The sequence below is a fragment of the Hirundo rustica genome, unplaced genomic scaffold (genome assembly GCF_015227805.2).
Source record: "Hirundo rustica isolate bHirRus1 unplaced genomic scaffold, bHirRus1.pri.v3 scaffold_9_arrow_ctg1_1, whole genome shotgun sequence".
Taxonomy (NCBI): Eukaryota; Metazoa; Chordata; class Aves; order Passeriformes; family Hirundinidae; genus Hirundo; species Hirundo rustica.
In genome coordinates, this window is record NW_026690716.1 from 15165 (window position 1) to 36687 (window position 21523).

At 47.2% G+C, this 21523-nt stretch overlaps 2 protein-coding genes across 3 annotated transcripts in view; one reads left to right on the forward strand and one right to left on the reverse strand.

Moving 5' to 3' along the window:
• NRIP2 (nuclear receptor interacting protein 2) lies at positions 1-19415 on the forward strand. Of its 2 annotated transcripts, XM_040054344.2 has the most exons (7): positions 1-177; positions 305-848; positions 5481-5657; positions 10013-10095; positions 10518-10645; positions 12516-12568; positions 13371-19415. In XM_040054344.2, exons 2-7 carry the CDS (start codon positions 618-620, stop codon positions 13461-13463), a joined length of 765 nt encoding a protein of 254 aa, XP_039910278.1. In that variant the 5' UTR covers positions 1-177; positions 305-617; the 3' UTR covers positions 13464-19415. The 2 variants fall into 2 exon arrangements, with proteins under 2 accessions (XP_039910278.1, XP_058275127.1); XM_058419144.1 differs by having other exon boundaries at positions 152-848.
• ITFG2 (integrin alpha FG-GAP repeat containing 2) overlaps positions 18269-21523 on the reverse strand; it is a 12286-nt gene continuing 9031 nt past the window's right edge. Inside the window, exon 12 of the mRNA XM_040054343.1 lies at positions 18269-21427. Coding sequence (XP_039910277.1) covers positions 21285-21427 — 143 coding nt within the window. The 3' untranslated portion in view covers positions 18269-21284. The remainder of the gene's footprint in view (positions 21428-21523) is intronic.

Consider the following 21523-nt stretch of genomic DNA (forward strand, 5'->3'; position numbering starts at 1 on the left):
TTACAGAGACACGGAGATGCGTCAAAGCCCCCTGGCAGAGCTCCCTGTGGCGTGTCCCCATGGAGCCGGGGACAGGCGGGCGGGCGCACAGACGGACACACGCGGACACACGGACACACAGGGACACACCGACACACGCACACGGACAGGCGCGGTGCGTGCGCGCAGCCCGCCGGGGTAAGTCCAGCCCCCAGCAGCCGGGCCATCCTCCCGCTGCTGGATTTTTCCAGCCGGAGCATCCTGCCGGCTCTGCCGTGATTTATGGAAAGCGGTTTCTGACGCGGGGCTTTTTCTATTACGACAGGGACCCGCGGACTGGAGGAGGCAAAGCTGCAGTCAGGGCAGGAGAAGTGAGGGAGAGGAAGAGGCGGGAGCACAGGGACACGGAGGAGTGGAGAGGGCAGAGGGAGAAACGGGCACCGAGACACTTCAGAGATGGGTGAGTTATAGCTAAGAGAGCAGGAGGAAAGGCAGAGAGAGGAAGAGGAGAGCCGCGGGAAAGGGAAAGGGAAAGGAGATCTGTGACTGAGTCAGCTTCCAGAGGGCAAACACCAGGAGACGAGTTCAGGGAGCAGCCCAGCAAACCAAGAAGGACCTGCTCCGTCTGAATCTTCGCCATGAGCACAAGGAAGAGCTGCCCCCTGCCACTGGGGCAAGGAGAGCAAGAGGAAAAGCAGAGCAAGTGTACTCCTGACCTGGAGCGACAGGAATGTGAGATGGAGCTGAGGAACAAAGCTATTCTGCAACAGAAGAGGCGCCTCAAACAGGCCACCCAGTTTGTGCACAAGGACTCTGCTGATCTGCTGCCCCTGGATGGCTTGACAAGGCTTGGCACCTCCAAGGATCTGGTGAGTCCAGTGGGACCCCCTTTGGGAGGGAGTCCTCACGATAGCCTTCATTCCAGTTGGGAGCTGCTGTCAGGTTTTGTGAGAGGATAGGTTCAGCAAAAATGAAACTTCCCTTCAGGATCATCTAGGAGCAGGTCAGGGTGAGGGCAAATTAATCACTCATTTGCTTGCATCCAATCTTCTTGTGCCTCCCCATAGGAACCAAACTCCTCAGACAGACGTGGACTGGAAGGACCCTCCAAAATCCAAGCTTCCATTCACCCAGTAAATATATATGTTCATGTGATATGTATATTTCCATGTGGGACATCTCTGAAAGCCCCCATGTACTCCTGCATGATCCAGCTCAAAAGCAGAATGCTTCCTGGACTCAGCAGGGAGGGAAGCACAATTCATAAAACTCTGAGAGACTCACGTTTGACCTTGTCACCTTTTTGCATTTTTCTCTTCTCCCCACTGTCTGGATTAATGGAGGGGCAAGCAAAGGGCAGGGCTGCAAACCAGGCATGCCAGGCAGATGCAGTGCCCGGCACTCTGGATGACTCCTTTGGGGAGGAGGCACTGGAGCGAGGCCTGTGGGCATCTCCTTGTGGTGACGTGGATCAGGAAGCATCAGGGAGGGAGGGAGGTCTGTTCCAGGAGCCTTGGCAGTCTGTGGTCTGGAAGGGCTTCCCCGAGGCTGGAAGCAGATTCCCACAGGATCTATTACTGGCTCAACTGCACACATATTCTCCTTGCTCTGGCAGTGCTGCTGTCCCACTTCTCTCCACCCTAGAGTTAAAGTGCTCAAGGATGTGGAGGTCTAAAGCATTTTCCCGAAAGAGGGCTCACGTCTGGTTGTGATGGAGGCACAGTCACTTGTTCCATCTGTGGCAGTGGGTGTCATAAAAGATCTTGCCCCTCCCTGCAGTCTGTGCTTCCCTCTGTATCCTCAGACAACCGCAGCAACACCACAGACGCTCTCGAGCGTGCGCCTCCAGTCATTTCCCAGTTCCCGAGGCACGCGGCGGCACAGGGCCACCTGCGTGGGACCGGCGTGTCCCTGGCACCGAAGGGGACCTAATCCTCCTTGCTGAATCCTCGGGGTGCAGCAGCTTGCAGATGAAGGGTCGGTGCCACATTCCCGTGCTGGCACATCCTGTCGCTCCCACCGCCCTCCCTGCAGCTCCCTCAGCAGCTGCTGGCAGTCCCTGGCACGGCAGGGTCAAGGGCGGCTCCTCCAGGTCCCCGAGCTGTCGCCTCCCGTTCTGCAGGCACGTGGCCGGCGGCGGGGACCGCCGTGGCGTGTCCCTCGGGCCCTGCGCGCAGCCGTGGCCGGAGCGCGACGGCGGCGTCACAGCAGCGCTGTCTTGGCCGGGGACAGGGACTCTCCTCCCCGAGGGGAAGGAGCTCTGGCCACCCTGGAGCCTGGAGAGCCAGCGCTGGCCCTCGGGACCTGCAGCGCTGCAGCTTGAACGTCCCGCCAGGAGCACAGCCGGGCGTGACCCTGGGCCCGTGCCTGCGCAGGGTACGGAGACGAGCCGCTCCTGAGCCTTCCAGGGAGTGTTTGCTGACCCCGGCCACAAAGGCAGGAGGAAACACATCTACCAGCTTTGCTTTGGGATCGATTCCTGTCACACTATGCCTCAAAATGACAACTGGCACTCCCAAGCCCCAAGGGCTTCCTCGAGTGAGACAGTCCTTGTCTAAATCACTTGCCACAAGCAGCTCCCCTGCTGGAATTAACCACTCCAGGCAGGAGAACTTGTTGTATGCCGACAGTGTTCAGTCACTGCAACCCACTGCAAACTTCATGTTTGGTCCACAACAATAGCTGAAACATTTTTACCATGGATCTGGAGAGCAGTGAATAAAGCATGACACGGTTTTTTTCTCCCATGGACATTTTGTTCTGGTGTTAGAGGGCACAAAATGAAGTGTAGCCTCTGCGCCAAGTTCACACACATAGTGCCGTACCTGGGGTCAGCGTGGTACCCCCGTTTCTGCTTTAACTTGGAGCGAAAGAAGAACCAGGTCTTGGATTTCCAAGAGGGATTCAGCAGCTCCTGCCACTCCATGGGACACTCTGATATTGCTGCGATGTTTTGGGTGCTGCACATCAGAGTCCAAAATATGCTTTTGGCTTATTTCTCTAGGCACTTCTCCAGCACTATGAAAACCCCATCTCTTTTTCCTAAATTGATCTGACTCCCTCCTGGAGGACAGGAATACAAAAAAGGAATGTATTGAAAATGAAGCAGCAGTTGGAAGTGCTGGAGAGTTTGATTTGGAGAGAGTAAAACACCACTGACTCCTATAGCTCTTACACTGGGAGGAAAGTTTAATTAATTCCCCAAAACAGGTCTCCATTGACAGTGCCAGAGACTCCAGCTGTGGCAGCTCCATGCCCTAAAAATCAGAGCAAGGCCTCATGTAATTTAAAATAAAACAACTACTTTCTTTTGCAGTCACAGGCTGTTACTTTTTGCCACTCTTTTCTGCATATTCTGGTGCGCACTCAGCTTATGCAATGCACCCAGCAGTGCCTGTGATTTGATGGGCCCATCCCATCTCCAATAATAAGTAATTATATATTTCTGTGGGGACCTCATGTTTCCAGCTTTGCAACAAAAAGCATGACCAGTTTGTTGGTTCTTTTTTTTTTTTTTTTTTTTTTTAAGGGCAAAATAAAAAATAAGTAGCTACATAAGCTAAAATATTCTGGAAGTACCAAGGAGGTCTGAAGAGCTGGCTTCTCTCCTCCTAAAAATCAAGATCCCCAGCTCATACAATGTCACTAATCATAGCAAGGTCTGGAGGTTTCACATTGGAGAACCTGAACCTTCCCTAAGCTGCACTGGGAATCTTCTTTGATCCCTCCAAGTGCTCTGAGAGGGAATCCTTTCCAGCTCCTGGCCATAGCACTCACAACATCCTCCTTTACCATCCTCTAAATCTAATTGTTTCTGACCAGTCCAAGAGCTATGACAATCTCTCCACTTCTCCGTCTCACTGGTGAGAGAGAAGACAGGCAGGGACCTAGGAGTCTGCTCTTGAATCAGATGCCTCCAAAATCCCAAAGCTCAGCTAATCCCCACCAGCACGTGGCCTCCTCACAGCCAGCCTGAGTGACAAGAAGGGGACAGAGGTGGCAGCTGCAAAGGGCTTGCTCGTTCCGTGGGAAAGGTTGCAGGAAGGGGGAAAGGTCCTTTGCATGCCAGACTGTGAGAGGCAGGAGGGAGGATGGGAATTTGCAGAGCTGCTCTTTGCTCCCTGCCCTTTTCCCACGGCCCAGATGTTAGCTGGCAGCCAGACTGGCACTGCGCTCAGAGTATTTAGGGAGCTCAGCACAACGGCCAGCTGTGCTGTGGGCTGCCACAGGAGGCTGGGAAAAGACCAGGAGCAGAGGGATATTTTTACCCCACTTTTTCAACTGCTGCAGTGTTTCTCATGCAGCATGTGAATGATCTGACTCTCACCCCTTGAGTGGCAGAGAAACAGAGGCGTGAGGGACTTGGCATCCTGCAAAGAGCAATGCTGAGTGTGACCAAAGAGCCAGTGACAGCTGTCCTGCATCAGCCTTTGGGCAAATCTGACAAGTCAGGGTGCTTCATCTTTTGCAGTCTGCACACTTCTCTGCCCTCAGCTCTCTGGCCACGCATGAAGCTAGTCTGAAACAAAAGTAACCTGTGGGGTTAATGCAGCCCATCTCACTGGCGGGTCGGGTCTAGTTCAGGTGTTTGGCCTGCCCAAGATCCTGCATCAAACTGCTGCACCACCTGGATGATGTATTGTTTGGTTTTTTTTTTTCTCTTTAGAAAGATGAAAACAACTATTTAAGCTGTAGCACACTAACCCCTTTAGATTGTTTGCCTTTCTTCAAGCAGGCAGTTGTCACTGGGAATGCCATGGCCAGCTCAGAGCAGCTGCTGTCCTGCAGAAGGGCCGTGGGGCTGAGTACATGCCAAAAGGACAAAGCCACCTCCTGCTTCATTGGTGTTGCCCCTTGTTGATTCAGTAGCTGTGCAGGGACTGGATGGATCAATACTGGGCAACACCTAGAGCACTGATGGCAGAGAGCAGAGACAGACTCCAAGGAACATTAAAAGCTCATTTTAGTTTCCTCCCCAGGGAGCTTCCTGCTTCACTACAAATAATTGCTTGTACACCTAAAATAGCTGCAGTCCTGCCTTCTTGTCCACATGTACATCACACACACGCTGCATTCCTCGTGCCCTTGCACAATAGAAGGTGTGAATGTGCCTGGTGGGATGTCAGCACACACCCAGCAGGCAGTGCACTGCATTACGATGAACAGGAATGAGATTCTCCAGTGGAGGTTTAGCTGAAGGAACAGATATGTGTGGGGAGAGCATGCATCAGGCATGTTCTCCAATAATTGCATCCCAGAGACCTGTCTGTCACAGACATCCCAACACTTTAACACCAAATCTGCAGCCACAGGAGAAAAAAAAAAAAAAAAAATCACCCAAAAAACTTGAGATTTACAGAAAGTTCTTTTGCATAAGCATGTCTTTCATCAGGACAATCAGCTGGGTCAAGCATTTGCAACCTGCATCCCTGAGCTAGCAAATGTCCTTGTCCTGAGCTCCATACTTAGCTGGCGTTTCTCTTTCTTTGTGATGGAGACAGCAGCCTCACAGTGTGGTCCAGCGGCGCCTCTTGGAAGGCAACCTGAACAAGCTGCGGGGCGAGGCCAGGGGTCAGCCTGCACGGGTTCAATCTCTGCTGGCAAAAGACCAGGATGAAAAGATGGAGAAGGGAGAGGACAGGAGAAAAGAGACTTCACTCCTGCTAATACAGTGCCAGGTAAGGCAACAACGCAGTGCTGATTACACAATGATGCAAATGCTCAGAGTTCCAGCTGCTCCCCTCCCAAGGGCCATGCTGAGTGAGAAATCGCAAAGCCAGCTGCAGCCAAAGAGATTTCACGCATGACTTCTCCTAGAGTCTGGATGCAGGTTTTCCAAAAGGCAGAGGAAAACCTTTCTGCTACATGCCTTCTAGCTGCCCATATTTGAAGATGAATTACCTTAATCACGTCTCCTTCCTTTGAAGGCCAGCCTTCCCATGGTGTGAGGTATTTTATAACTGCATAGAGAAGCAAGGAACGTCTTCTTATCCCTTGAAGACAGGTGCCTCCAGCTGATTTACATTTAACTAGTTCCAGTCTAGTCTGATTCTCTCAGGTGTCAAAGGACCTCCTCAGAAAGTGGCTAATTGGGCTCCAAATTAGCACAGCTGTGTCTCTCGATGGAAGCAGTATTTTTAGCTCCCTTTTCTTCTTATATCCTCCTATAGAGCAGAGCACACTACTCCCTGGCCCCTGCAGTCAGAGAAAGCACATCCAAAAGCTGTGGCCCATGAAAGAGGACTGGATGGATAGAGCTGCACAGTAACATGCAGATACGAGATTCACCAAGATGCAGACCTGTTGTACAAACCCCATTTTAAAGCCGGTTTTAGTTCAGTTACCTGTCCTGAAGAATGTCTTCCATATCCGAGAGTAAAGGCTGCACTTCCAAGAAAAACACATGTACCTTTGAAAATTCATGTGGCACAATAAATTATGATAGGAACACAGGCTGGTAGCAAGTTTCTGAAAGGCTTAGATCAGGTATCTCAGTACCAAGCAAGGCCACTCTCTGGTTTGTTTTGCAGCCTTTACTGCTGCAGTTGGGCATTGCTTACCCTGCATTTTAGACTTTATTATGGCTGGGTTAACATAACCACACTTGGGGACACACTAGTAGGATGAATGGCTCTCAGTATAATTTCTCCAATTACTTGGAGCCTGTTTCTAAGCAAATAAAGGTGTTTCTTTTTCTTTAATAGCCTCTCCTTATTGTTCTGCAAGAGGAAATTTGGTGATGGGGGGTGGGGGTTTTGCCAGGCATGCGCACTGAACAAGGACAGGCATGTACAGGTATTATATCTCAGGGGCAGTAGCTAAGTCAGTGTTACAGTCCACCAGTCATTCCCTTCTGTGTTCCTAAAAGACTGAACCCCAGCTGTCACCCACATTCTATTTTCCCTCAGAGGAAGGCTAATGAGCATCACAAGCAAGGAAATAGGTCTAACACTGCACGTAACGCTCCCTGAATCCTGCACAGGCGTTCCTCTCTTGCCCTGCCCTCCTTAGGAGCCACTCACTGTTCGTCACACTTGATCTTACACCGGAGGAAGGGAAGCTCTCTTCCTTTTCTTTTTGTCTTGCTGCTTTTGATCACGTTTGTGAACTTCAAAAAGCCTCTCCTGTCAGTAACAGAGCTGCGGCAGGAAATAGGACTCAGGCTGCCAGTTCATTTGAACCAGAGAGGTGAGCTGGTACCTTTTGGAGATCTGCTCGATTATAGTGCAGTTTTTATTAGAAATGGAGCACAGCCCCGGAGAAGGTTTTGTGTTTTGTTTTTTTTTTTTCCCCCAGAGTCCTGAGAAAAGATAATCTATCGTTTATGCACAGGCAAGTATGCTGGGAATCTCAAAAGTGGTAACAAATTCATCACCTGACTTGTAAGTGAACTTGATTAAGGAGTAAACCTGAAAGATGAAGACTTCAGTAATACATAGATATTCAGGCAGAAAGTGTTTTCACTCTAAAAAGTTTTAGTTGCCCTTTAAAAGTCTAAGGCCTTTTAAATCCCAGAGATCACAGACAGACCTAGTCTATAATAGTTGTATTGCGGTCACTCACCCTCTTATTTGCTTAGGTGGGTTGTCCAGATGGTACTTTAGCAGAATTGCCCCTTTTTGTGACAGTTTTTGAAAAGCACTTTGGAAAGCTAGTCACGACTGGCATCTGCAACATAAAACCAAGATGTTATTTCTTGTGGTGGGACTTGTCTCTCACTGACTTGGAAAGAGATGCTGAAAGATTTCACTACTGTAGGAGGACAGTTTTCCTCTATGCCAAAGCAACCTGGTGTTGGTCAGCCTTTTGTTTGCCAAAGCAGCTTCTTGACTCCAGAACTGACATAATTTCAGAAAACACAGCTCTTTATAAATAGCGATGCTTACTGATTCCCCTTCCCCTCTTTCTTGGAAATTCCCATAATTGACATATTTAGATAAAAAATAACTGGGATTGGTAGTAATAGACTGAAAATTCTGGAGTAGGGATGAGAGTGGGTAAAGTGATGAAAAGCCCTCCTAGTCCAAGAAGTCTTGCAGTGCTTTTGAGCTGCCTGCATTGTATTTGTGGCATGCTGGACCAAGGACTTTCCTCGGGCTCCTGGTGAGTTCTCTAGAGAAATGCTTAGTGGTGAAGAGCTGTTTACACTGAATGAGATTAAATGTTGTTTTCTACAGAATAAATCACTGTCCTGTTATATCCTATCAAGTCTCTTAACTTGCAGATTTCCCAGCCTGCTCTGAAGCGAAATTCAGTAATCTGCCTAGTAATACAGCTTAAGCTTATTATAACAACAGGAGCTCACGCATCTCAAGTCTGCTGCTCCCAAGTGATTCCTTAGCAATTGCTATCCACGCTCCAGGTCTTGTTTCTGAGTAGAGAGGATGTGGAGGCAGATGTCTGGCATGCACCTGCACTCTGTGCTTTATATCTTGCCTTTCTGCTTCCTCTGGCCACAGCCTTTTCCGGCAGGGCAGATGTGTCAGGGAGGACCAGGCAGCACAGACGTTGCAGAGCTCTAAAATCAGAAAGGAGACGTTTTGCCATAGAATCATGAAATGGTTTGCGTTGAAAGGGACCCTGCTGGTATTGTCTCTTTGCAGCATTCCAGTATTTCTCACAGGAATTGTTTTCTTCTTTCTCTTTATTACTACTTGCAGAGAGCACATTTTTTGAAAATGAAATCTTGGAAATACTGGATGTAGCTCTCTGTGATTTTTAATAATCATAAACAGGCTTAGATAAGAAATCAGGAAATTGAGACATTTTCCTTGACCCTGCTGCAGTGGGCCCCTCATAGCTGTGCTGATCTGCTTAAGGTGCTCAAGCATTTAAACTTGTCGGGACTGAGCATAAGAGCAGAGAAGGAGTGTCAGGTCTGCTGCTGCTTCTGAGCGGCTCATGTCACAGAGTGCCATAGGGGATGGAAGAGAAGGAATTGCAGGAAAAAACACAAATGATAGTAGGAACATAATGAGCCTCCCAAAAGGAAAATTTGGTTTTTTGGTGAGCTTTTTTTTGGGCTGTGGTGTAAGACAGAGGCTTGAAGAACTAGGCCATCAAGAATAGGTATGATTAGGCACCGTAGGTAAAGATGTATTTTGTAGATGACAGTTACACCATCTTTTCTGGTTCCTTTACTAAATCATGTTCCTCCTTTTTTCTGAACCTAATTCTTATTGATGTCCTTGACAACCCTATGTTTTCAGACCCCTGAAATAAATGTAACCTGCTGTTACTTCATCACCTCTGGCCTGCCATTAAGGACCTCTTTGCAGAGGGGACAGAAAACAGATGGCAACCACATCTCCTTTTCCCTTTCATGTTCAAAGGAGTAAAGAAATGAAATGAAAGGCACTGGGAACTATTCCAGCAAAGTCATGCACAGGTTACTAGGGTGCAGGGCACAGTCTCCCCCTTTGCTAAATGACGCCAGCTGTGACTATTGTAATATCACGTCTTATGTCCTTAAGGAGCTATACAGGAACATGATGTAAGCCCTACACAAAATAGTCACCCCTTGATTAGGTTGTGTCTTGGACTCAGGAATCACATGGATTTGCCAGTTAATCTTGGGAACTGCCTTAAATTCAAGCTCATTTCAGGTGTGTTTGTCCTGGGTGCTCTTGCTTCTCCTTCGGACTTCTCCCTCTGGCAGCTTTTCTACTGAAAAGAAACATTTAGCTCTGGGACATTGTTCTCTGCAACACCAGAAGAAATGGAGAGATGAAACCTAGAAAAAATAGTACTTGCCTGTATTTCTTTAGAAACTTGCATATTACTTACTGCTCTGCTAACAAAGTCCATGTGGGTTTTATGAACAAATCCTCTAACTGTGCGTCTCTTGACTGGAATACTGTTAAGTTAAAGTCACTAAGTTAAGCGTCTGGGCAATCAAATAAAAAAAATTTAAAATAAAATAAAATAAAAAAAAAATTTAAAAAAAGAAGATAAATTCAAAAAGAAGTATTGGAGAGTGAATGTGCCGATTTTGAGCCTACAGTAATTAATTATCTGTTGTTGCTTTTTCTAGTGCCAAGGTCAGGAATTGAAAGCGACGGTAAACACTGGGTGTCTACCAAACCTCATCTCCAAGAGGTGTTTAAAGCAGCTGGGGTAAGCCTTTGCATGGCATGAAAGGAGGGATGGCTAAAGGAAGAACCCAGGCACCCTGGATTCCCAGCCCCAGTGATAATTACTGGCAGTTTTGCATGTGCACATGGCTGTTTAGGAGAAGATGCTAGGTAGGGTGGGCTACAGGGAAAGGCTTTAGAGCACTGGCAAAGTTGTGTGCAGACCCCAGACTGAGACAGAGTTGTGCAATTCTGTCTGCATGTACTGCAAGGCAAAGCTGCCCAGCTGGTGGCTGGTGCTGAGGTTTTGCTTCTTGAATCTGCCGCCAGACACACTGTGTGAGAGAGATTCCACCTCTTGTGGGCCTGTTCCCAGTGAGACTTAGAAGAACTGCCATCAGTGAGAAGTCCTGGTTTTCTTCCTCTTCCCCCACTGGAGGCAATAACATCTCTTGTGTCCCACAGGCTGGAAGAAGTGTCTGCCATGGACTGTGGAGACCTCTCTCTTCCCATCCCCAGCGTTGTTGGCCGAGTAGAACATATGGAATTGCAATTTGGCCAGGAGACAGTGCGGTGTTCAGCACTGGTTGTAGGTGAGAGCGCCAGCCCCTCCTCTCCCTTGTTTCTCGTGTCCCTCTTGCCCTGCCAAGGGCATTTAAAGGACCTTTAGAAAAAGCATAACCTGGTGGAAGGTTGGTGATGTGGCCACCTCCACTGCAGGCCAACATCACCACACATGGTGAATACCCTCAGGGTAACCAAAGGCAAAGGGCATAGGAAGATTACAGAGAAGACAGAAGACATTGAAAGTGGGGAGAAATCAGATATTTTTTCAGTCTTAACTAAGGATGTGAAAAATTCTCATTTCGATTCTAAAATGGACCGTTCATAAAATTCTGCAAATAGCTTAATTAATCCTCTGGTGCCTTGTGTTCTCCAGTGGAATGGGCACTTGTATCTCTGGCTGGCTGGAAGTCATCAGAGAAAGTAACAGAGGTTACAGCTTCTTTCCTAGAGTGCTTCTCTGCATGCTCCTCTGCCTCTGCTGCAGGGAGCACCCTGAAAGAACCTGGAAGCCCCAGAGTGCTGAGTCTCCTTCAGTGTCCTGAAGCAGGACTCTTTGGAGGAAGGAGCAAAGGTCAAGCCAGTGGGCACTGAGGCAGGCCCAGGAAACAGCAGAAAGGCTGCATGTCCTGCATTCACATCAAGCTGTGCATATGCTGAAAACAACGTGGTTGTCTTTTCCTCCACCCTGTTCTTTCTCCCTATTAGTCTTCCAGCTTCACCTCCTCGCTTGAATCTGTTTCCCCATCTTCAATGAGTCCTGTTCATCTTCTAAGGCCTCCCTTGCTCCCTCTTTTCATGTACATTCTTCCCATATTCCTAAGTTATCTGCAATGATCTTCCTCCTCTTACACATTCCAGCTTCCTCTCCTTTCCTGGTTTCCACTCTGCTTGCTCTTGCCCTTCATGGGGAATCTGTATTAGTACCAGCACAGGTGAATTTACCCCACAGCTACTACCTACTACCCATTTTGTTGGAACATGGAAATGGCTGTCTGGAAGGAGCAGAATTACTACACCTGTGTCTTACATCTCCCTGTGCACACAGTGCTCTCACTTACGTGGTTATAAATAAATTATAAATTACACCCACACGGGCCTCCAGGAGACATGGGAAGTGTTAATGATATTACAAGTGGCTGATGATTCCTGCAGACTTCAGGACCTGGGAATTCCTCCTTAGCTGCCACTTTAACCCCTGGCATCTTCTATGTTTGCTGACACTGAAGACTTGCAGCAGTTACAAGTAGGACAGACGAGTTACACAGGAAAAAAAAAAAAGAAAAAGAAAAAAGAAAAAATTAATAAGATTGGATAGATTGCAGCCATTTGGTCAGACTTCTGAACCAACAGCCTGCTTGCATGTGACTGACCCCCTTATCCTCTCTCCTCTCCATTTTCCCATGCTTGTTCTCCCCTGATTCACCCTGCTTTTTGCATTCTGCCTTTTGTCCTTCCACAGCCCATAGTAAGTTTTATGGGATCTCACAAGCGCCTTCTGATATCTCATGTTAGCTTTCAAACAATCACACAACCCCCCTCAAATTCATCTCACAGCAGTCATGATAATCATGGTTTCCTTCTCTTATCAGCTGCAAAGTTCGTTTTGACCATCCCCAGGACTGCCTAAATAGCCCCTTTAAAGGCTCATCAGTGAGTGGCAGAAGAGTGCTGATTTATTGCTGTCACTGTTACCATCTGCTTGTTAATGTCGGTGTGTTTAACTCGTCCTTTTCCTTGTTATTTTTTATCTACTTTATACTGAAGAGACTGTAAGCATAAAAATTTATGAGTCAAATGTTCTTGTATTTCATATCCTTTTACAGGAGAGACACACTTTTCTTAATTGAGGCAGTATTACATAATCTAAAGCCTGATCGGTCTCTTCTCTCTTCTCAGATGACGAAATGCTGGAGTTTTGCATTGGCCTCCAGACTCTGTTGTCTCTTAAGGTAAGGAACATCTCCTTGCTTATTGCAGGGCTCCTCTCAGGAAGCTCTCCAAGGTCTGGCTGTTGCAGCATCAGAGTTACCTAATGCCCAGGTTCTCTCTTGTCACACAGCTGCCTGACTGGGTGGGGTGTGCTCTGAGCCACTGATTCTTTTCCAGTCCTTCTTAAAGGTTTTAAGAAAGAAAACATTCAGTAGGATACTGTCACATCTCCCATTCTCTCTATTCCTGACCATACAAGCTGCAAGCAGCAAGAGGAAACTGAGGAGGAGACAAGAAAAGGCACGAGTTAGACCTGTGTTGCCCTTTGAAGGCAGATGAGAACAAGTTCTGCCCCTGCTTTAAGCCAAATGAAGCTGTATGATCACATTTAATGTCCAACACTCGCTGGCCATGAGTGGAAAGAGTCCTCTCCTTCTGTCAGCTTGGCTCAGGGTCAGTGCTCAGCTGAGCCTGGCTCCTGGGTGGCTCGGGATATGGCTGCAGCAAGCTGGCTCCTGCCTGTCACACATTTGTGGCCACATGCCAGGCTCGTAAAACAGGAAAAACAATGGGCTGAATGGCTGAGTGATGTGAGGACATCAGCTCAGAGGGGGTCATAGGAGGAAGGGAGGGAAACGGAAGGGTTTGGAGGTTAATCCCATCACAGGGAACTGGAGCAAGGAGGCAGCATGTGGGACAGGGAAGGAAAACTGTAAGGTCACTGCAAACCCAGGCAGGTGTTACAGGTTCTCCCCAGTCATAGATATCATGAGGTTTACTATCTGAAATGTCCAGCAAATAACTGTCTCTCTCCTTCTTTAGTGTTGCATCGACTTGGAGGAAGGAGTCCTGAGATTTAAAGCGCTGAGTCAGGAGCTGCCTTTTCTACGCGCCTCCGAAGAGCCTGGTCAGTGACTGGCTGCATTCCCCATGTCTGGAGACTTGCTGCCACAAGAGAGAGATGAGGGTGAGGCTCCCATGCCCCTAACCTTGCTGAGTTCTAGGCTGAGGCATTCTATGGGGAGTGAGAAAAAGGCAAGTGGGGGCTGGAAGCTGTCACTGGGAGTGCCTCAACTTGAGATATCCCTCCTTTCAGTGGACCCTCTTGCTTGTCCTGATGTGCAGAGTGGGCATTTTGTTCTTGTTCTGCTCTTTGGCCCCAGTCACTCCAATTTCTGGTTCTTTAATAAATTTATGCTACCCCTTTAGTGACTTTACAATACACTCTGTTCACAAGTGAGTCTCTGTGAACAATCTCCAGTTGTTCTATTGACAGGAGAACAGCGTTTTCTCCGAAGACCTCCAAAGATTACCACAAAAGTTTCCCTTTTTGTTGCCTCAATGCCAGCGCACACCACTCCTGTTTCTTTGTTGGAAGGGCTCTGTTCCCTTTCTGTAACTCTGGGAAGCTGGATTTTGCTGCTTTTTGCTGGCTCAGAGCAGAACAGAAGTATTTTCTTGGGAAAACTTTGTGGCAAAAAAACAGTTTTAGAGTTGTCAGTTCTAAGAAACCTTAGCAGAAGTGTTGAGTGCAGACACCTAAAGCACTGACAGGGGCTTGGGCTTTGCCATTGCATCCATGGGCACTAAGCTATATTATACGAATGGCAATGCTTACCATCTCTTGGTGTAACCAGGCTTGCATTCCTGTTCTTCTGGCCAGGCCACTGCTCTCTGCACTCCAGCTGCTAGAGCTGCATCCCTGTTCCTTCTGCTGCTTCACTGGAGATCCTGCCACTCAGTCTAAATGCTGAGATGAATTACAGCACCAAGTCTTCTGCTCTGTCAGCTCCTTTCTTTCAACTTGAAATCCAGTCATTAAACACAGACACATCATCAGCCTTGAGTCCTGGCATCACACAGCCCATCAACTTTGCTTCTCTTGCACAAAATGGGAACTTGTAGTATCAGCTCAGGTTAGAGAACTGTGAACTCATCTGGAATGTTAAAGGTGATTATTAAGTCCCTTAACAATTGGGTTTATTTAATTTCTTTTTTTCTCTTTTTAATTTCCACACTAAAGCATAGCTGTATTAAAAATACATAATCTATTCTTAACTAGCTCTAGGAAAAAATGTACTAGATCAGGGCTTGTTCCATGCCTCATGGCTATGATTCACTATCCAAACTGAAAAATGTACCTTTATCCACCCTTAAAATGCTAGGACAACCCCATTTTGCCTATTTTCCTGGATTAAACACCACTGACTCTTCCTTTTTTGTCAAACTGGTCATTGTCCCTGTCGTGCTTCTCAAAAAATGTGTGTATGCATTTTTTTCTTTGTTGTTAGTTCTCTTCTCTACAGCTGTACACTGTAGTTTAACACATGCTAAGGACACCAGAGTGAAGCCTGGCTGATATGATTTGGGATTCACCTCCCAGTGATAGTTGGCGTGACTGGCATCTGCTGTTCCTACAAGGAGCATCACACTCTTACTGTTACTCATCATATCTTGCAGCTTCTGATACTTTCCTCGACTTCTTTGCCACTCTCCTACTTGTGCATCTGACTATTTCTGGCTGCATGAGCTGCTTTCCATGAATCTCTCAAGTGGCACCAATGGTTCTCTCATTTAGTCAGGAAAACATGCCTACTCCATGAGCCTGTCTTCCAAAGCAGCAGTAATTCCTCCTGGGTTTGTATCACTTGCATGCCTGACTGGCTTCTCAAACCCAGGGGTCTAGGCAGCTCACACTTGTACTAAACCATCTCGTATTCTAGCTGCAGACTGGGTAGTACCTGGGCCAATTCTGCTGGCAAAATCTTGCTTGTGATAGACAAAACACCTGTCTCTATATGCATCAACTCACCCAGTTTCCAACTCTCACTGCCCTCTAAAAATAGCATGTAGAACAAGGGCAAATAATCTGTACATACAGATACCATGTCCGTTACAAATCTTATTACTCATTAACTTCTATGATCCATTAAAAAAACCCCTCTAAACCAAAACCCAAAAGCTGACTTTAGCCCTAACCCAAATAAACCCTAACAATGACCCTAAATCTAAGATGCAAGGCACTAAATCCTAATGCTAGATTTAACCTCTAAAACCAGCTCTAAAATTTAATGCTAATTCTAACACCTAAATCAAATCACCATCCCCAACTATAAAACTTAACGTTAAACACAATCCCCAAAACATAACGCTGTAACCCCAACATTTACCATCTGACTTTAAACCCAAAACAGAAACCTAATCATAAAGACATTAGCTATAAACCCTAACCCCAAAACTGAACCACAATCACCAGCCCTAAACTCTAACCATTAAGGAAACCCCAGCCCTAAAGCTAAACCCCAAATCATGTAACAAAACCCAACCCTAACCCCAACTCCAAACATATCTCTAACCCTACACTTAACCACAACCACCTAAGTCTATCTGTTGGCTTTTAGCATTCCCACAAGGGGCCCTGCTTCCCTCCAGAGTGCTCTGGGGCTTTTGCAGAGTTTTGCTTTGCCTTGCAGGGGGCCCTGCTGCCTTTCAGAGCGTCCCAGGGCTTTTGCCAGGTTTTGCAAAGCCCAGATGGAGGCCCTGCTTCCCTGTGGAGCACCATAGGGGCTTTTGCTGGGCTTTGCTGATGCCCAGGCAGGTCTCTGACAGCTTCTGCTGGGTTTTGCTGGTGCCCACAAGTGCATGGGAAGGGGAGGGCCCCCAACAGCTCTAAGTCCTGGCCGCTTCCTTGTGAGAGCACTGCCCGCTGTCAGTTTTGCAGCTGGGCTCTGGCTAGGGCATGGGTGTAGGCGAGTAGGAGCCTTCAGACTGAAGCCAACAGGAATCTTTCCAGTGGGTTAAAAAGTGTTGGATGGGATCCTACAGAAAACTGCCACGACTTTGAGTTGACAATTCTATTTTGATTGCTGCCCGTCACTTGCAGCCCTGCAGATACCTGCACACTAGCTGCTGCTGGAATTCACCAGGTGCTGTTCCTACATGCCTGTCTTGGGATAACTGCTTTTGCTCACATTCAGAACATCCTCCAGCCTTTCTGAAGCCTTTCTGTGGTTCACACACCCCAAAACCTTAAACCACTAACAGTTGGGGCTCCTCTGTGAATTAATGTGCTAGAGTAGGTGAAAATTTCCAGCCCTATTTATTCCTCTCTCCTCTGCTTAATGACTCTTTCTTTACATCCTCCTTTGCTTCCACTCATGTTGGTAATTGACAAATTTCCTTCAAAAAGGAATTCTTTCCTTTTCAGAGAATCCTTTTAACACTTGCCTTGTACCCTGGCTGCTATTACACTCGTACACTGTGCCACAATCTTGCCAGCCTTTCCTTTTTGTTGTGAACAACTGCATGCATAAATTCTCAGTCACAGAGAGGATATTTCCAAGAAAGCACTAAATTAGTGTGGGTTCTTTTCTCAGCTCTGAAATCAGCTCCAGGGCAGAAGACATGCTCTTCACCTTCCTCCTGTCCATGTCAGTTGAACACACAGATCCACTCAGTAGAAGCCCCTTTTGTCCAGACATGGAGGAATCTGCTGCCAAACGTTACTTTGGAACCTCCCCACCAAGCTTTGCTGCAGGCAGGGCTTCCAGAAAAAAACCCATTTACATGACTAAATGAGAACTGGAGGTCATGATGCCATGGCAGATACCTCACTTCAACCCATCCACTAAATCAGTCTAATCCTACAGGGCCAGTACCTGCTTTCCTCACCAGCACAGCTCCTGGTGGGTTTTCATCTCCCCAGGTTACTTGGCATAAAATGACACACTGTTACTGCACTTGGCACGTGTATTCTGAATTCTAGCCCAAAGACATTTTTCTTTCTCCGAAGCATTTTTGTGTCATTACGTCTGAAGCACAGCCTCCACTGTGAAAGAAAGAAGTACTGGCTTTGAAATGTGGTGGTAAAATAGGACTTACAACATCTCAAAGAAGCCAACTCAACTCTCATCTACAAATATGGTATTTTTTAAGTCTTCCAACACTGGGGAGAACAGTAAGAAATTTTTGAGTGGACTGGCAAGGCTGGAGGCTTGTCTACTAAACAAGCAGTTTCTCTTGGAAAAGTCTTCCCTACTCCTGATTCCAGTCATCTCTATTGCTTTTGGGGGATGAAGGGAACAAAGGAATAATCTAAAGGTCTTTCTCACTGAAGATCAAAAAATGCCAGCACTTTCATACAGAAAGCAGAAGTTCAGCACAAACTGCCAGCTCAGAGCAGGACATAGGCACATCCCGTATGTGTCCAACACTGGCTTCCTCGTCATGAGGCCCGTCCCTTCAATATAAAAAATGGAATGTTATTATTTTAGGGATAATCTCTTTGAACCACCTTGGTGGTCAGTTTCTATCGGGGCTGCTTTTTAATAGGGTGAGCACAGCAGTTGTGGAAGTCTGCAGGGAAACACCTGCCATGGCAAATCTCTGGAACAGTGTGCAATACACCCAGGGGCAAGGAGAAGGACTTCTGTCCCTCCTGAGAACATGCACTCTGCCAAAGCCATAATCAGGACCCCTTCCAGGAGCCTGGGGTCACTCAGTTTTGAACAGAATAGGGGCTGCAGCCATCCATATTCCCAGAGGAACATGAGCTCCTTCTTTCACTAGCAGCAGGTGAGCTACGGCATTGAAGACCATTGAGCCACATACCTATGTCTGCATTCAATCCTCCTTTCAAGAGATTCCACTGGCACATGCCAGGATACACCTGAAGAGTTACAGAAATAACTAAAAAATAGAAGAAAGATCATACAAACAAGGGCAGGGATGGAGAGCAGGTTTATTACGTCTCAGGAAAACAAGGCAACCCTCTCCCTTTCTTTTTTTGCTAGTAAATTGAGCATCAGAACCAAAGCCATGAACCATTTATCAGCAAATACCCCCAGTGCCTGAGAATACTGTCAGACTCCTCACTTGCTGTGTGCTGGCACTGGGACATACAAACGTGTCCTGCAAATGCTGCCCTGTTGAAAAGTCTCCCAGCACCAGCAGGTTATGCCAATCTGCTAGAGTAGGCTACAGCAAACAACATTTTCTGCTGTGTGGGAAGGAACCACTTCTGAGTCCAACTTCTGAGCGGCTTGAGTCGGCTGGCAAGGACAAAGAGACAATTAGTTACAAATAAAGTAAAATGTAACTCCATCAGGCCAGAGACAGAGCCTTTAACCGGCTCCTTTCCTGAGAAGATGGACACTTCACAGGAAAACTGTTGCCAGTGGAAGCAGCCTGAATAAGAGACTTCAAGAAGTATTTGGCATTTAGGAGTTCAAGGCAGGAAAAAATAAGGAAAGCCATCTTTTGGCCAATGTTCAGTTGATTCTTCTGTAGATACTTTTCATTTTCTCTTGTGCACAAAGGGCACAGGAGCAAAATGTATCTGCAAGTTATTATGTGCTGCAACACAGTACAAAACTGTCGGGGGAAGCCCTCAGATGTTAGTATTTTTCCTCTCCAATGGTTTTTAAGAGCTGAAAAGTTTTGCAGAACAGATGTTTTTGTAGTGTCTGTATTTTCTCACCCTTGCTTTTCATAGCGTGCATTGCCCGGGCTCGCATGGCACACAGCAATATTATCCTCAGGCTGGCAAAAGAGGGTTGGGGTGCACAAATGGCCCTGCCCAATATCTGAAACGCTTTGGTCCTGTTTTCCTTTAGAGATGGTTCTTAGAAAAATGTCATCTCCTCCTCAGTAACCCTTTCCCATTCTTTCTCCACAATTAATAGACCAACAGTGGATCAGTTTGACCTTCCTTTCTTGGAAATCATTCGACCTGTACAGCAAAGTTTGTTTTGCATAAAGCAGTTTCCAGCCATATGCACCCATTTGTACCCCCCTTGCGCTTGTGTTGCTGATAAAGGTTTCTATTTGGTGTTGCTAATAAAGGTTTATATTTGGCATGGACAGACAGCACTGGGTTGTTCTGTTACGAGTGTAGGCCATCCTGGGTAGTTTCCCTGCCAGAAGCAATGGTGATGATTCCTGTTGGGATGGGTGGCTGCACATCTCAATGTCACAAGAGCTGACAATTTGTCGAGGTCACAGTCTGGCTCTGACAAGCTTCAAGACAAACTCCTCACTTTAGCCCATGAGTAGATGGTCCCTGTGGTATCAGCCCTCCACAGCTCACAGACTCAAGCCTTGCTGCTCAACACCACTGTTAATAAGTCTTCTATTATTACTTGAAAGGTCCTGCCTGAAGGGTCCAGTTTTACACTTAGAATGACAGGGGAACATTTAAAAATGCTTCTCAGCAAGCAGATTAAAACAGAGAGAAATTTCTACTGCAGTTAGAGAGTCAGAAGATACACTGGCCTGAGAAGCGAGCTAGCAGGTACAGAGCAGGTCACACCATTTCACTGCTCCATGCTCCAACTTCCACTGCTACCAAATGCAGAGGACAGCACTGTCCTCTGAAAAGCTTATGTAAATCTACAGAGGGAAACTGCAAAGAACAGCTAAGGCTTATTATGTAAGGATCCTGCCCTTCCATCGCAGAGTTGCTTCAACAACAGTCACTTTGACCCAAGGGCAAGACACTCCTTTTCTCTATACAAAGCATTTTCTCCCAGTTAGGGCTGCCCTTGGATATTTTGCAGAGTAAAGCACAGCAGGTTTTCAACCGCCTGCAGGATCTTTAAGTGCTGCCACTTGCTCCAGATCACTGAACTGCATTTGCTGTGACTCAGGCTGCTGTAAGGGCGAAGGGACAGCTCCATCCATCACACATGTCCAATAAAACATCACACAAGTGAGAGGGGATAATCGAAGCAGGCCAGCAGGTAAGCCTGCTGCCCCTTTCCTAACAAGCTGAGTTAGGCAAGGGACAAGCTAAGAGAGGGAAAAGCACAATAACAACAGCACGTGGAAAGCTTCATGCCTGGGCTTTTGCAAATGAGCTCCCCTTTACCAGACTCCTCATGCCAGCCAGTAGAAGATCATTTCCAGCCCACCTCTTTCAGTTGTGCAGGACTCAAAGCGTGACACTCTCCACGACAAGAGGCAAGAGTGGCATTGCCACTGCTTATTGTGGGATGGCCAAGCTCTCATAGCACCACAGATCCACAGTTAAGTCAGACTGGTCTTACTGACCACTTCACAGCTGCTTTGTCAAGTCACAGCCCTCTCTGGGACCACCCTGCCCAAGAAGATGGAGACAAGCAACGACTCCTGACAAGAGCTGGGTTTGCTGGAGCTGTGATCTCTCCACACCTCATTAGTGCAAGCTTGCATAACCCCAGCTACTCAGAACAGGTGATTTGTGAGAAACTGCTTGGCAGAGGAGCAGCGGCAAAGCAAGGATAAACAATGCACGACTCTACTTTAAATACACCTAAGTGGGAGAGAAGGCCCATGCCTGCACCCTAATTCAGTTCCTCCATCTCCAATTCCTGCGCTGTGATCCTGCTAAGAACTCAGAAGAATTCACTGAAGTACTTGTAAGGACAGGTCAAATTGGAGACTTGGCTCAGCTGTGACCTCACTGTCCTTCACAGTGACCAATGGTGCACTTTAGTTAGTGAGGAATATGGAAACCGGCAACAGAAGGCCTATGTGCAGGATCCTTATCCCTTTCTGTTCTTGTAGCTGCCTCAGCTAAAGACAAACCAACCCACCACATACAGGCAAGTCTACAGTCAAGAACATCCCTTCACACCCTGAAGACCCTTTCCTGGATGGAAATTTTGACAAGGTAGGGAAAGAATAGTCATGTTCATCAGATGCCCAATTCCAGCTGCAGCAGATCTTGTGCTGGCATTAAAGATGTCAGCCTTCTTGTTATAAGGGATCCTGGATGCCACTGCAGTGGGCAGAAGAATCTGTTCCAGCAGAATCCTGCGAGGGGTTGCTGAGATGGTATTTCTCGGGAAAATAGAGCGTTTTGTGAATCAGGTTTCTGACCGCAGAAACATCGCTTCTGTCTAAGGAAAAGAGAGAAAACCAGCTGTTAGGCATTCTCATCAGGCAATGGGAAAGCCTCTTCCTCCAGAAATACTCTAGTTCCCAGCATATCATCT

Excerpts from the sequence above, each read along its gene's own strand:
- NRIP2 (XM_040054344.2), top strand. The coding sequence starts at position 618 with ATGAGCACAAGGAAGAGCTGCCCCCTGCCACTGGGGCAAGGAGAGCAA. Across the intron at positions 10,646-12,515 it reads GTGTTCAGCACTGGTTGTAG|ATGACGAAATGCTGGAGTTT; the intron begins GTGAGAGCGCCA and ends CTCTCTTCTCAG. Across the intron at positions 12,569-13,370 it reads AGACTCTGTTGTCTCTTAAG|TGTTGCATCGACTTGGAGGA; the intron begins GTAAGGAACATC and ends CTCCTTCTTTAG.